At 33.2% G+C, this 15,650-nt stretch overlaps 2 protein-coding genes across 3 annotated transcripts in view; both read left to right on the top strand.

The window, feature by feature from the left end:
- The window catches only part of LOC132725955 (peptidyl-prolyl cis-trans isomerase E-like), a 32,117-nt gene extending 30,062 nt beyond the window's left edge, over window positions 1-2,055 (top strand). For both annotated transcript variants that reach the window (XM_060711183.1, XM_060711184.1), the window contains exons 11-12: window positions 496-562; window positions 1,836-2,055. In XM_060711183.1, the coding sequence (XP_060567166.1) occupies window positions 496-562; window positions 1,836-1,907 (139 nt within the window). In that variant the 3' untranslated portion in view covers window positions 1,908-2,055. The remainder of the gene's footprint in view (window positions 1-495; window positions 563-1,835) is intronic.
- A 6,080-nt stretch (window positions 2,056-8,135) lies between these two features.
- LOC132725957 (uncharacterized) overlaps window positions 8,136-15,650 on the top strand; it is a 43,839-nt gene continuing 36,324 nt past the window's right edge. The window contains exons 1-2 of the mRNA XM_060711185.1: window positions 8,136-8,197; window positions 13,473-13,511. The gene's annotated coding sequence lies outside the window, so the exon portion shown is untranslated. The remainder of the gene's footprint in view (window positions 8,198-13,472; window positions 13,512-15,650) is intronic.

The following is a 15,650-nucleotide window of genomic DNA, read 5'->3' as shown; positions in this document are numbered from 1 at the left end:
AAAACTAAGTCACACCGCCCAAATATGGAAAAACCTTGTTAACACCCTTGTGGTCACATTTTTGACTCAATTATCATGAAACTTTGTCAGGATGCTTGTCTAGATAACTGTTTGAATGAGTTCGAACATAGGTCATCTGGGATGAAAAATTAGGTCACAGGAGCTAAAAATAGAAAAATCTTGTTAACACTCTAGTGGCTACTGTTTTGATCCAAATATCCTGGATATTGGTCTGAAAGTTTGATTTGATGATTTCTAGTTTAAGTTCGAATATGGGTCACATGGGGTCAAAAACTAGGTCACACTGCTCAAATATGGATAATCCTTGTTAACACTCAAGTGGTCACATTTTTGACTCACCTGTCAGGAAACTTGGTCAGAATGCTTGTCTAGGTAATTGTTGGGATGAGTGAGGTGAGCAATCTAGGGCCATCTTGGCCCTCTTGTTAAGTTCTTTGTGTATTGTCTTCATACTTGGCCACTAACTTTTTGCAGGCTGGACAATAAACATGTTGTTTTTGGAAAAGTGATTGAAGGAATGGACGTTGTAAGGAAAATAGAGGTAAGAAGACCATGCTATCAATTAATAATACTGCTACAGCTTAATAATATTCAAGTTGTTTGTCGAAATATGATTGTATTAATGGGAACCAACACCTTAGTAGTGTAATAGTAAGATGTGTGATAAATAAATTTATAACATAATGATAGTAATGTTTTTACATGTAGAATTGTGTAGAAACCTGATTAGTATTCACTTTTTTGGAAGTGCACACAGAATATTGGCTTCAAAAGAGAAAAATCCTTGGTTAACAAATTTTTAGGTTGCCTGTCACAAAAAAGACAGGGTGAGCTTTTGTGATTGCTTTTCGTCCGGCGTCCGTCCGGCTTCTGTCCGTCAGTAATCTTTTACTTTAAATGACATCTCCTCATAAACCACTAAGTCAATTTCATCCAAACTTCACAGGAATGCTCCTTTGGTGGTTATATATTTGGCATGTAACATCTTCCAGTGAGTGTCTACCAAGTTTGTTCAAATAAAAACCCTGGGGTCGAAATTTGCCCCTCTCCAGAGTGTCATTGATTTTCCTTATATGTGTTTAGCAAAAACTTAAAAATCTTCTAAGAAAAAACCCAAATAGCTATAGTTTAGATACTAAGCATGAAACATCTTCTAATGAGGGTCTACAAAGTTTGTTCAGATAAAATCCCTTGGGTCAAAATTGGCCCCGCCCCGGGGTAATTGATTTTCCTTATGTGTATAGCAAAAACTTAAAAATCTTCTTTGAAAAAAACCAAATAGCTAGAGTATAGATATTAAGCATGAAACATCTTCTAGTAAGTGTCTACAAAGTTTGTTCAAATAAAAGCCCTGGGGTTTAAACTGGGGAGGTTAAGTCATTGTTTTTCGTTATATGTGTGGTAGTAAAAACTTAACATCATGAAACATCTTTTAATGGGTGTCTTCCAAGTTTGTTCAAATAAAAGCCCTGGGGTTGAAACTGGCCCCGCTCCAGGGGCCTATATACAGGTGAGCGACCTCAGGGCCATCATGGCCCTCATGTTTATTTTGAGTGATTGACATGACGGGTGTTTCCACTTTAAATATAGAAAATAAGCTTTAAACAATGTCATTTCTTATGCAGTCATTACATTTTATGTATCATTATAACCATGTATAATATTTAATCTTCAAAAAAGTGATGTAATAGTGTCTCTCTCTCTCTCTCTCTCTCTCTCTCTCTCTTTTCCTAGTGTTACAGTATTTAATTTTGTTAATTTATGTATGATTTCCAACAACTATGTTATTTTATTTGATGTATTTGTTTTTACAGAAATGTGGTACCAAGTCCGGGAAAAACCAACAGATAAAGTTAAACATTGTAAAATGTGGAGAGCTGGTTTGAAATATAGGATCTTTTACTGATGTGGGCTTAATGCTGGACATACAGGCTCTAATTAAATAGGTGCTGCAGCTTCTGTACCAACTAAATTAATTACCAAAAAGCATGGCTCGAACGGATTCTGGCAGAATGGATTTTTATTATGTGTTAAAGCTCAAAAGCTGGCTCTATTTTGATGGAGATATTGAGGAACTAGGAAAAAGTCTCTTTAAAGAGTACACATGAAGCTAGGAAAATAAGCAGAGAACTATAGACAGCCACTTAATATTTTTGTTACAATGACAAGTAAAACCTGATTTTAATGTGAGGCGAGACTTGTCAAGGAATGAATTATATAAGTTTCAGGTTGTTTTTTTTTGGCTTATTTTTTAGCCGTTATTGGGTCATATTCCCAATTGAAAATAGTATATTATTTTCCCAATCCACAGTGACAGGAAAAAATTCGGAATTGAAAGTTACAAAAAAAATATTGAATAAAAATTCTAAAATCTTTGCAAATAAGGGCTTCTTCAGTGTAATAGTGCTAAAATGTTTGAAGATGCCATCATAGACAGTAATTGTTTGCATCCATGTCATCACTGCAAAATTTCAGTCATGCATTTTTTCCCAGCTGAAATTCCCAATTTCATGGGTATGGATCATGTTCCCAAAATCCTGGAAAAAATCCCTGATTTTGTCGGTCATACCAAAGTAAATTTGTTATTTATTTTTTTACTGTAAAGTCTGTATGAAAGTTGAAAGATATATATTTAAGATACGTAATATTTTTTTCTGATGTTTGATGTACGTAGGAGTCATTGTTCTAGCTATATGGTGACGTTTTAACTCCCTATTTTAGAGAGGTTCAGGTGTCCCACATAAAGTGCCCTGCTTCAGAACATTTGAAGGGTCCATTTGAATTTTATGGAACTTATTAAGTTGATACAAAAGTTGAGCTGCCAATGGTATAGAGCCTGGCCAGACTGGGTTTGATCTGTGCAGGCTGATCTAGCTGTATACTTATAATCACTGTCTGTTCTAGTTATACCTAGGTAAAGGGGTTAAAGTATTTTCATACTTGATTGGATTTTGAGCCAAACAAGCTGAAGTTCTCTTTGGAATTATAATTGCGGTTTGTTGTTATCTATAATCTATAACAATATGACATGACATATTCAGTTCCAATATAGTATTTTTCTCAAGGAATGTATTCTATATAGCTTGTTTTATCTGATTGTTTGTATGCCTGTTATATTTGCAATTATTCAAGTTGCAAAGATCAAACATATTCTTTTAAATTACTTACATGAAATAAAGTGATACTGATCATCTATTTTGTCTGGTACTGATTGTTTTCCTGTAATGTCTTTCTGTTTTATTTTCCTTAAATTATAAATATCTTTATGTCTTTTGTTTTCTTTAATATCTTTATATCTTTTAAACCATGTCAGCTATTTTCCTGAAACTTAAGATATACATGTATATATAATATAAAGCGTCACAAAAGTGCCTAAAGTAACAAAAGGATAAAATTATGATTTAAAAAAAAAACATGATCTCTGACACCATCCCCCCCCCCCCCCCCAAAAAAAGAAGATTTTTTTTGCCTTTTAGCTCACGTGAGCTAGCTCGGGTGAGATTTTCGTCGTCCATCAACATTTGTTCGTCACATTTTTGCCTCAGTCATCATCAAACTTTGTCAGGATACTTGTCTAGGTAATTGCTCGGATGAGTTCAAACATGGGTCATCGCAGATGAAAAACTATGTCACAGGAGCTAAAAATAATAAAAACTTGTTAACACTCTAGTGGCTACTTTTTTGATCCAAATATCCTTGAAATTGGTCTGAAAGTTTGATTTATTGATTTCTGGTCATGTTCCAATATTGGTCACCTGGGGTCAAAAACTAGGTCACATCGCCCAAACATGGAAAAAACTTAACACTCTAGTGGCACATTTTTGACTCAATTGTCATCAAAGTCGGTCAGGATGCTTGTCTAGGTAATTGCTCAAATGAGTTTGAACATGGGTCATCTCGAATGAATAACTAGGTCACAGGAGCTAAAAATAGATCAGTTTTGTTGACACTAGTGGCTACTGTTTTGATCTAAATATCCTGGAAATTGGTTTGAAAGTCAAGTTCGAATATTGGTCACCTGGGGTCAAAAACTAGGTTACACCGCCCAAATATTGAAAAAGCTTGTTAACACTCTGGTGGTCACACTTGTGTCTCAATTGTCATCAAAGTTGGTCAGGATGCTTTTCTAGGTAATTGCTGGGATGAGTTCGAACATGGGTCATCTCGGATGAAAAACTAGGTCACAGGAGCTAAAAATAGAAAACTCTTGTTAACACTAGTGGCTACTGTTTTGATCCAAATATCCTGGAAATTGATCTGAATGTTTCTTTTGATGATTTCTAGGTCAAGTTCGAATATGGGGTCAAAAACTAGGTCACACTACTCAAATATGGAAAATCCTTGTAAACACTAGTGGTCACATTTTTGACTCGCCTGTCATGAAACTTGGTCAGGATGCTTGTCTAGGTAATTGCTCGGTTGAGTTTGATGGGTCAGGTGAGCGATCTAGGGCCATCTTGTCCCTCTTGTTTAATGATTTGTTTAAACCTTTTATTTGTTTGCTTTTAGTAAAAATTAAAAAAAACACAGATTGGCGTGGCTTCCGCTTGGCAGAGGCTTTTGTGTTGCAATATATGCGCCTTCAGATTTGAGATGAAATTTTTAGACATACATGTAGCTGATTATCAACAGAAATTACCAGAGACTTGCAGAATAAACATAACTCTGTGCAAATATTCCCAGATTAGAATACAACGAATTCATCGCTAAGTTTTCAAGTTTTATTTTCATATTTTCTGTGTGCATACATAAACGACACGTTATTTACAGTTATTGCATGTAGCAACACAAAGTTATAATAGTTAAAATTAAGTTAAGTTAAAATTAGTTCATACAATCATAAAACCGCCTCCGTGGTCGAGGGGTAAGAGTCGATGACTTCTAATCCAGTTACCTCTCTGGCGTGGGTCCCGGGGAGATGCTTTGGTAGTTTCGCACGGAGGAAGGTAGTCTAGTACTGGTGTAACTCTCCAGGAACGATGGTTAGGAAACTATCCGCCTATATGACTGAAATACTGTTTGGAAAAGGCGTAAAATGAAACAAACAAACAATTATAATAAGCAATACATAAATGATAATAACGGAAAACACATGCGAAATTATTTTACACCCTCACCTATCTAATTTTGATAGTGGATTCAAAACTTTTTTGATAACAAAAGAACGCATGTCAATGTTTGTGGTTATATCTAATGTAATTGATATTGATATGTTGATATAGTAGATTGGGAAGTTTTATTATACATTGAGACATTTTGATTTTAAATATTTAACAAGAGCGGTCAGTGATCACATGTCATGTGTCGCCTCATGATGGCCAATTTCATGTTGGGACAAGTTTTGTGACAGTCGGACAGTACACAACTAGACTTGGTACTGATCATTCCTGTAAAGTTTGGATAAAATTGCACCAGTAGTAGTAGTCCGGACAAGCTTTTGTGTATCTGGCAACACACAGAAAAAAACACCTTTTTATCAAAGGGCCATAACTCGGTCAAAAATCATTCAACCGGAAAACCCGTGCAATATGCGCAAGGACTTGAGTTACAGATCAATCCTGTAAAGTTTCATTGAAATTGCATTAATGGTATAAGAGAAGTAGTCCGGACAAACTTTAAAAATAAAAATTATTAAAGGGCCATAACTCTGACAAAAATCATTGAACCGTAAAATGCTGACAATATGCACAACTAGACTTGGTACTGATCATTCCTGTAGAGTTTAGATGAAATTGCACCAGTAGTTTATGAGCAGTAGTCCGGACAAGCTTTTGTGTATCAGGCAACACACAGAAAAAAACATCTTTTTATCAAAGGGCCATAACTCGGCCAAAAATCATTCAACCGGAAAACCCGTGCAATATGCGCAAGGACTTGAGCTACAGATCAATCATGTAAAGTTTCATTGAAATTGCATTAGTGGTATAAGAGAAGTAGTCCGGACAAACTTTAAAAATAAAAATTATTAAAGGGCCATAACTCTGACAAAAATCATTGAACCGTAAAATGCTGACAATATGCACAACTAGACTTGGTACTGATCATTCCTGTAAAGTTTAGATGAAATTGCATTAGTAGTTTATGAGCAGTAGTCCGGACAAGCTTTTGTGTATCTGGCAACACACAGAGAAAAACATATTTTATCAAAGGGCCATAACTCGGCCAAAAATCATTCAACCGGAAAACCCTTGAATATGCGCAAGGACTTGAGCTACAGATCAATCCTGTAAAGTTTCATTGAAATTGCATTAGTGGTATAAGAGAAGTAGTCCGGACAAACTTTAAAAATAAAAATTATTAAAGGGCCATAACTCTGACAAAAATCATTGAACCGGAAAGTGCTGACAATATGCCCAACAAGACTTGGTACCGATCATTCCTGTAAAGTTTGGATGAAATTGCACCAGTAGTTTATGAGGACTAGTCCGGACAAGTTTTGTGACATACGGACAGACAGACGGAAGTTCTAACAGTAGAGTAATTATGTGGCTACTCCATTGTTCTCTCTATTGTTCTTTTTAGCCACACAAAAGAAAATAGCCACATAAAAGCATTACGGAATGAATGACATCAAGAGAAAGAACAGTTACCTTTTGTTCCTCTAGCCACATAATTACTCTCCTGTGAGTGCGGACATACAGACGACGGAGAAGTGATCCCTATATGCCGCCACTACTCCGTAGACACAAAAATATAGTAATAACCATAGCTGAAAATATGGACAGACAAAAAAAGTTTTTTTTTAATTATGTGTACTTGAATTTCGAAATGATTTGACACACTAGCATCAATAATATTAGATCTATATTGAAAATATAAAAGGCATCGGCATATTGCTATATTAGATCGTGATGAACAACGAGTACACAAAACATACATCGCATAAAAGAAGATCGTAAACAAGAGAGGACTCGTCTAAGTTTAATAATATTCTATGCCATTTATATTCATACGTATAATTTAAACATTTTATAAACTAATCACTACGTTTAATGCATGGATTGTATTACATTACAAACGTCAGAAATATTTCAATGAAAAACGCATTGAAGAAACTGGACTTAAACTGGAACTGGTTCTGTACTTGACTGTATATAAGACTGGGTTTCGTGTACAATATTTTCATAGTTTCGTTTTCGATTTTGTAGTTTGTAGCGTATAAGTAATTTTTGTTTTGACTGTGTGATATGTCAGGAAACTCTTTTTGAGAGAATATAAAGTTTTGGATATGACAGGTTGTACAATAGCTTAAGGTCTTCAGCGTACCCGTTTATATATATGACATGACGTGAACGCTGAAGATAACCCCGTAGGGAAAGTCCACCAATAATCGTGCCAGGAATCTGACACGCTCGTATTTATTTATCGAACATGCCACGAAGTAAAGTGAAGCATACCTTGATAAAACGATATATAATCTGTTGATAAACCAAGGATGGACAAATAAAAATCTTATTAGGAACATAAACTACCTAATAGTTTCCGACAGGAAAAAATTTCGGCACTTGGCCGCCATATTGCCAAAATGTTTGACCACGTGATTACGAGATTGACCTTTATGAACCCATGTGCCTCCAATATTTTTATAGATTACTTTTTTTTAAGATGTTGAAAAAGGTTATTTACTGACTGTTATATTCAATAAAATCATATTTAAATACTCAAAAATTTATGAAAATAAATAAAAACATTATCTTGAATAAAAATATCGAAATCATGTCAACAAAATGTTCTAAATATAGTACACAACTCTATTCAAATCTTTTCCCGCGAATGACGTCATACGAGGTCTCGCGTGGCACTTGAATGTCATGGCCGACTGTAGTCGGCGAAAATTGATGTTTTACAGTTAAATAGGCAATTTTAATGACGGTATTAATATTTTATTACTTGAATTGGTATAGAACGATATTTAAATAATTGTTTTACCGTAAAATGCACAAGAATTAATCGGGTCAAGTGTATTTGCAAGTGAAAAACAAGAATAAATCAACTTATGTTATTCTGGTTAGGTTTCGTAACGGGTCTAATCCAAAACTTTAATGCCGCATCTGATGAAAAACAAAAATGTTAAAAAGCGGCTTATAAAGTTTTGGAAGCCAGAACTAGTTGTACAAAAGAAGATTGTCCTTATGCTCCGATCAGCGAGGACAGGATTGAACGCTCAAACGTGGTGGTAAGTAAAATAATCCAAATTTATTCGGTGTTCAAAATATTGCAGAATTTCAATTAAATTATTCGGGGTATGTATCGAATATATTTAATAGAATATTGATTTTTTATGTTGAAGTACTGATATATTTTGATCTTCTGAATGGTTGTATTTTGCTGAACTGTTTAATTTTAAGTATACCATATTTATCGCCGCCCGTTGTCCTGTTCTTGAGCAGAGGAAAGTTACCATGACATTTACCTACATTAATATGACCTCTATTTTAAAAAATATTCTTTACCCCTTTTCTAAAAATAGAGATGTGTCATTTTACTGCGTTTTCTAAACTTTTCTGGGTTCCCGACTGGATTAGTTTTACGTTTGCAAACTCCTGCAGCGGTTATAGTGGGGCGGGAAATTAAAAATAGTGCAAATAGTGATACAAGCATAAAACTTTCAGGAAATCATCTTTTGACCATGTAGATTTCAAAAGTACAGTGGGTCTAAAAATATCTCTGCTCATTCAAGATGGCCGACATTTTCAAATTTTCATAACATACAAAATAGCTCATTAATTCCAATTGTTTGTACAGACCTATAACATACACAAAAGCATTCATATAGTTTCTCCTATTCAAAAATTTAAATATTACAAAATTTCGCCTTCATACCTCTTCCAAATCCAAGATGGCGTCCAATATGACCGCCAATTTTGTGCAAAACTGTTATATCAGTTTTATAGTTACTGTATAAGTTGTTGCACAAATTATCTTTTATGACAAAAAAGTGTTCAAACATATAAGAGATAATCAAATTATACGTTAATCTTAACAAAAGTAAACATTTCAAAAGTTTTGTCTAAAAAATATATTTAAAAAAAAAATCTAATTTTTGCATATTCCTCAAATTTGATTTTCTAAACTAATGTACAACATTAAAAAGTTACTTCATTTCTTAAACTGTATTTGACATTCCATTAATACATGTAACATGTTTTTACTGTAAAAATGTAAAAACATAAAATCTGTAGGTTTTATATTTTGTGAAAGTGGTGTGGTAATTGTTTCTGATAATTGTAATTGAAAAACACAAAATTATACATAGGTAAGTACTAAGTCCATTCTATTTCTTTGCCTTTCTTTACTTTTCTATGAATTCTTATACAAATGTCCCATCTCAAAAAGTACTCTTTATTGGATGAAGGTATTTTTGTCTATCTCCGGGCAAGAAATACACATACAATAATGTGTATACATTCAGTTGCATGATAATTCTTGTTTCAGCATATTTGATATTATATATTAATTGTTAATTGTAAAGATATATAAGAAGACAAGAAATCAAGTAAACGTGCTTTAAGTGACAAACATGTACATGAATATAAGGTAAAAAGGTAGTCGATACACGCATATTTTGACTCCTTTACAATTTCATATTTATAATATAAACATGGCTTAAAAGCCAACAAAATGAGATAATGTTGTTTTTTTCATTCAATGTCTGAACTTACATAGTAAAAAAAGGCTACTGCCACATCACCGCATCTATGTGATGAGAAACAGATATGTATGTCAATGATATTGCATGGCTTGCATGCAGTTTTTTGAAAAGTTAAGATATAAACTAAGTGTATTTCTTAAAGTAATCATATCACATTATTTCTTTAATAAGAGGGTAATGATGACCCTGGTTCACTCACCTAAGATCATTGTTGGAAAAAGGTCTCAATTCTTTAATAAAGGAAGGTAACACGATCATATTGAGCGTGTCAATTACGTCATAACACACATGATTTGTGTAATATTTGTATCAGGTTGCTTTTAAAGAAACATGCCCAATATCTAGTTTCTAAAAATGTTTCACACGAGAGGACTTAAAAATCTTGTCCATGATTTATCAAATATTTGTAGAGTATAAAAAATATTACATGAATAATGTCTATGCTTCGGGTACTGTAGGTTTTATTACAGTAGTCTTTGTAAATTAAGTGATACCCATTGTAAATGCAGTAGTATCACACAAACTTATGCATGTTATATCATGCTACATCCCAAATATCTTAGTTCAAATCTTTATAGTTTAACGCTAGAATTTTTAAATGTGTTTTCCTATACAAGTCTGTTAACCTGGGTGGTTCTTTGAGCATGACTCATGTAATAAGTTAATAAAGACACAAGGTGATACTACATGCTTAATACCTGTGCTCTGTTTGCTTTTTGAGAACATTTTTTATTTTGCATGTACATGATCCAAAAACGTTTTATGTAACTTTAAAAGAGGTTTCCTCTACTTGGTAAGGTTATATGTTGACCATCTAAGCTCTAGGCATTGTAGTTTTTTTTTGTTTTTTTTTTTTAACTTGAATGTGACTCCCTACAAAAGTCTTTAAAAACTGTGCCCCTCGTGGCTTATTATACTCCAGCGGTCCAAATGACTTTCCCTTGGATGTCACTTAGTTTACATTGACTTATGTTTTAAATTCTTCTCCGAAAAGAGCAGAAAAATATCGTTTATCATGTCATTGTGATGCAATATAAATTCATGAACTGTTGGCATAGGGTCAACATTACTTAGTTTACATGACTTCTTATTGGAATAAAGTTATATTAGTCTTATTGTGTAAAAAAGTTCTGAGACGTGTTTCTTTTCAATAGTTTATAAACTATGACTGTATTTGGTGAAAAAAATGATACTCCATATTATTATGATCTAAGCATACTTCAGTATTAAAGACTTATAGTCCTTTTCCATCAGCGGAACTAAGGCGATCTAGTGTCATTAATTCCCGATTTCAAAACATAAGCTATGTAGGTCAAGCGATATTATGGATACCTATTTCACCACACATAGATAATATGATGTATAAGTCGCCTTAGTTTTTGTATCTTTTGAAAATAGTATGTCTACATAAGGTATTAGAAATGGATAGTACTAATTCAATTATACTTGGTTACAATGATGTGCAAGTAAATATAACTTTGAATCATTCTGTTACAAGCTTGTACAAATACTAAATTGTCAAGGAAATAATTATATTCATAAATAGACAACATTTCACTCATGTACAGGCATGAATTTATCAAATATATATTTCCTTGATGTATATTCGGTCTTCTTTCGTACAATTAACAAATTATATTAAGAATATTGAAACAACTTATATCATGCAAACACATTTTATACTAGTAATTGAAATATTCAAATGATTGGATCTGCATTTAATGATATTTTAGCACACCCTCTAGACCCGAAGGAAGACAAAAATACCTTAATACAATAAAATATTTTTACAGTGAATATTTGCATATGAATTCATAAAAAATATAAAAAAGGAAAAAAGATGAATATTACTTACCTTTGCAAATTTCATTATTTTGTATAACAATTGTCGGATAAATTTTGTATTACAAATGTCGGATAAATTTACTCAACCCACTTTGACTAAGTATAAAATCTTCACATTTTATGGTTTTGTTACATTTATACAATAAAAGGTAGTGTTGATTGAATATCAAATACACTATAAGAAACTAAGTAACCTTTTGAATTTTGTACACATATATATAAAACCATGTTGGAGAAAAATGCAAAGAATGACATTTTTTTCTTCTTTTTTTTCCATATTTTTATATATTTCTTTTTGAACAAAAAACTTAAATTTTTTAATAACAATGTGGTTAACCTATAATTTCATTTTTATAATATATTTAAACAATTTTATGTGGAAACAAGCATACTATGTGCAACATATTATACTATAAAAGAGATATATCAGTTTTAAAATTGGCAGCCATATTGGACGCCATCTTGGATTCTGAAGAGGTATGAAAGCAAAATTTTGTAAAATTTAACCTTTTGAAAAGGAGAGACTATATGCATGCCTTTTTGTAAGTTTCTGGTCTGTAAAAATGTAATGGATGAGCTATTGTGTACGTTAATTTTATACGGCGGCCATTTTAAAAATGGCGGCCATCTTGAATAAGCAGAGATATTTTTGGGCCCACTTCTCTTTTGAAATCTACATGGTCTAATTATAATTTCCTGAAAAGTTCATGCTTGTATCATAATTTGCACTATTTTGACAGCAGAGACCTTATTTCCCGCCCCACTAACTGTAGAATTTCATATTTAAAACATTTAGTACTAATATAAACTGCTTAAAAGGCTCACACCTCATGACACCCATTTTTCGCTTATAATGTTTTTGTTATCAAATTCTAAGATATAAATTATATTATACAGTTTTCATTCTGCATATACAATATATGATTCTGTGTGCTGTAGTATACAATAGGACGTTAATACACTTAGCACTTATGAAAATTACCATAAGGGTATTTTTCGTTTTAGGGCCGATTATAACTTTCCGACCTGTCTATGACGTGTATTTATGACTATAATACACTCGACAGATCTAAAAGTAGCATTATTTTTTATTACTTTGTTATTTCTATCATTGAAATTCCTCCCTATCCTGTGTACTGTACTGTCATTTAATATAAAGAGTTCTGCCTCTGCAAGATTGAAGACGCAAGTCTTTTTTCTCGGTATAAAATTGACTATTTTGCATGTATAAAATCATAACCATAGTCACGTGACAGTTGAATCATAAGCAACACAAGTGTATAATGCAAACTAATTTTATTATTAACAAGGGTTAATTCACTTTTTATCGTGCACGCGCAAGCACGCATGTAGATCCTGAGCAAGAAGGGGCTATCTTGTCTGATGCAGTGTTTCTGCGTAAAAGAACAGAACCCCCCCCCCACCCCCCCCCCAAAAAAAAATAAATAAATAAATAAAACAAAAAATAAAGAAACAAAAAACGTGACCCTGAGTGAAAATTTTCTTAAACCTCATTTAGTTTTATGCAAGAATAACCATTCAACAGAAATTATCAAATAAAACAGAAACATATTAATAAAACTGGCAATAATGTGTATCGTTAACATAGCCATTTAACAGCAATATAACAGTCACGTGTAAATAAACGGACAATTAGATGAAAGAAGTTACGTGTGGCAATTCTATTTCATTAAAATAAGTATCTCTTGACAAGCAAATCTTCAATTAACAAAAATGTAGGTATTCAGGTCAATGATACATGTTATACAAAAAAAGATAGGTCTAAACAGCGTGTCTCAAGGATATGTTACAAGTTTTTAACCCATTTGTACCCCAACAGTAAAGATAAGCTGTTGCCATTTGAACTTTACAATGTCGGTGTCCAATAAAGTCAAACATATGTTCACTACTATTTTTGCGATAGTAACGGATATATTATTTCCTCTTTTTGCAGAAAAGCCAGAAAAGAACATGGACTCATTGCAACATACCGGTATATATATTTAATTTAAAATGTTTTTAAGCTAATTACGACTTTCAAGGAATACAACCAGATACACTTTCATGCATATATGGTACATAAATTGGTACTTCTATTATTTGAAAATTTTCAGATCATTCCCGTACCCCGTTTTTCAAGAATAAATATCTTTATTGTGTAAAATGCCATCTAAATGAAAATCGTTGTAACGCATAGAAACCGAGCATTGTTTGCAAAATGCCAATGTACCTCCATTTTTAGTTCGACTATTCGATAAGAATAAGTAGAGCTATTGCAGTCACCCGAGCGTCGACGTCGGCGTCTGCGTCGGCGTAACCACTTATGTTAAAGATTTTGTAATACCTCAAGTAATTTCAAAGTCCATTGACATATGGCTTTGAAACTTTGCACACTTGTTCACCATCATGACCCCAACCTGTAGACAGGAGGAGGTAACTCTATCAAGCATTTTGACAAAATGATGCCCCTTTTTCGACGATGGGTCATCCCCAGTCAAAATCTAGGTCACAGGTGCTAAAAAAAGCTTGTTAACACTCTAGTGGCTGCAGTTTTGATTCAAATATTCTTGAAATTTGTCAGGAAGGTTGTTTTGATGATTTCTAGGTCAAGTTTGAAGATTTGTCATCTCCGGTCAAAAACTAGGTCACAGGTGCTAAAAAAAGAAAAAGCTTGTAAACATTCTAGTGGCTGCAGTTTTGATTCAAATATTCTAGAAATTTGTCAGGAAGGTTGTTTTGATGATTTCTAGGTCAAGTTTGAAGATTTGTCATCTCCGGTCAAAAACTAGGTCACAGGTGCTAAAAAAAGAAAAAGCTTGTAAACATTCTAGTGGCTGCAGTTTTGATTCAAATATTCTTGAAATTTGTCAGGAAGGTTGTTTTGATGATTTCTAGGTCAAGTTTGAAGATTTGTCATCTTTGGTCAAAAACTAGGTCACAGGTGCTAAAAAAAGAAAAAGCTTGTAAACATTCTAGTGGCTGCAGTTTTGATTCAAATATTCTAGAAATTTGTCAGGAAGGTTGCTTTGATGATATCTAGGTCAAGTTTGAAGATGGGTTGTCTTGGTCAAAAACTAGGTCACCGGTGCTGAAAAAAGGAAAAGCTTGTAAACATGTTAGTGGCTGCAGTTTTGATTCAAATATTCTGGAAATTTGTCAGGAAGGTTGTTTTGATGATTTCTAGGTCAAGTTCGAAAATGTGTCATCTCTGGTCAAAAACTAGGGGACAGGAGCTAAAACAGAAAAAGCTTGTTAACATTCAAGTGGCTGCAGTTTTGATTCAAATATTCTAGAAATTTGTCAGGAGGGTTGTTTTGATGATATATAAGTCAAGTTCGAAGATTGGTCATCTCCGGTCAAAAACTAAGAAATAGAAAAAGCTTATTTACACTCTAGTGGCTGCAGTTTTGATCCAAATTTCCTGGAAAATGGTCAGGAAGGTTATTTTGATGATTTCTAGGTCAAGTGTGAATATGGGTCGTCTTTGGTCAAAAATTAGGTCACATTGCCAAATATGGAAAATCCTTTTTAACACACTAGAGGTCACATGTTTGACTCAGTTGTCATCAAACTTGTCGAAGACATTGCTTGGATGCGGTCGATGGGTCAGGTGAGCGATCTGGGACCATCATGACCCTCTTGTTATAGTTAAGGCAGTTTTTAAATTTTATCCAAAACGTTTTCAAAAATAATCTGTTGGTCAAACATCATTTAAACATTCAATCTTTGGAAAAATAAAGTCAATTCAGCTCAACTTGACAATGAAAATATGAGCATAATGTCACTTTAAGTTTAATGATATTCTATGCTATTTTTATTCATACGCACAATACACCGATAAACACTTTCCCCAACTAGCAGACGACTTTCAGTAAGTTTTCGAACAGTTAATTTAAATACTTTGATATCCAAAGATATGTAAAATTATATACTGTGACAAAGCTAAGATCCCAAGCTTTCCATTGGTTTAAAAAAATAAAATCGGACATTTAATCACAACAAACTAGCGGTTTAAAAATGGCTTAATTTGTATTGTTCGGAGATAAGGGAAACAACTCGTATTCACTCGATACTCGGTTATTTACGTAGTTCATATGGAAAGTGTTTATGAGTGTATTTAAACTTTTTACAA

Source organism: Ruditapes philippinarum, unplaced genomic scaffold (assembly GCF_026571515.1).
Source record: "Ruditapes philippinarum isolate M1 unplaced genomic scaffold, ASM2657151v2 ctg2509_1_1_1_1, whole genome shotgun sequence".
NCBI classification, from domain to species: Eukaryota; Metazoa; Mollusca; class Bivalvia; order Venerida; family Veneridae; genus Ruditapes; species Ruditapes philippinarum.
The sequence above is the reverse complement of the archived record's forward strand: the minus strand, read 5'-3'. Positions and strand labels throughout refer to the sequence as shown.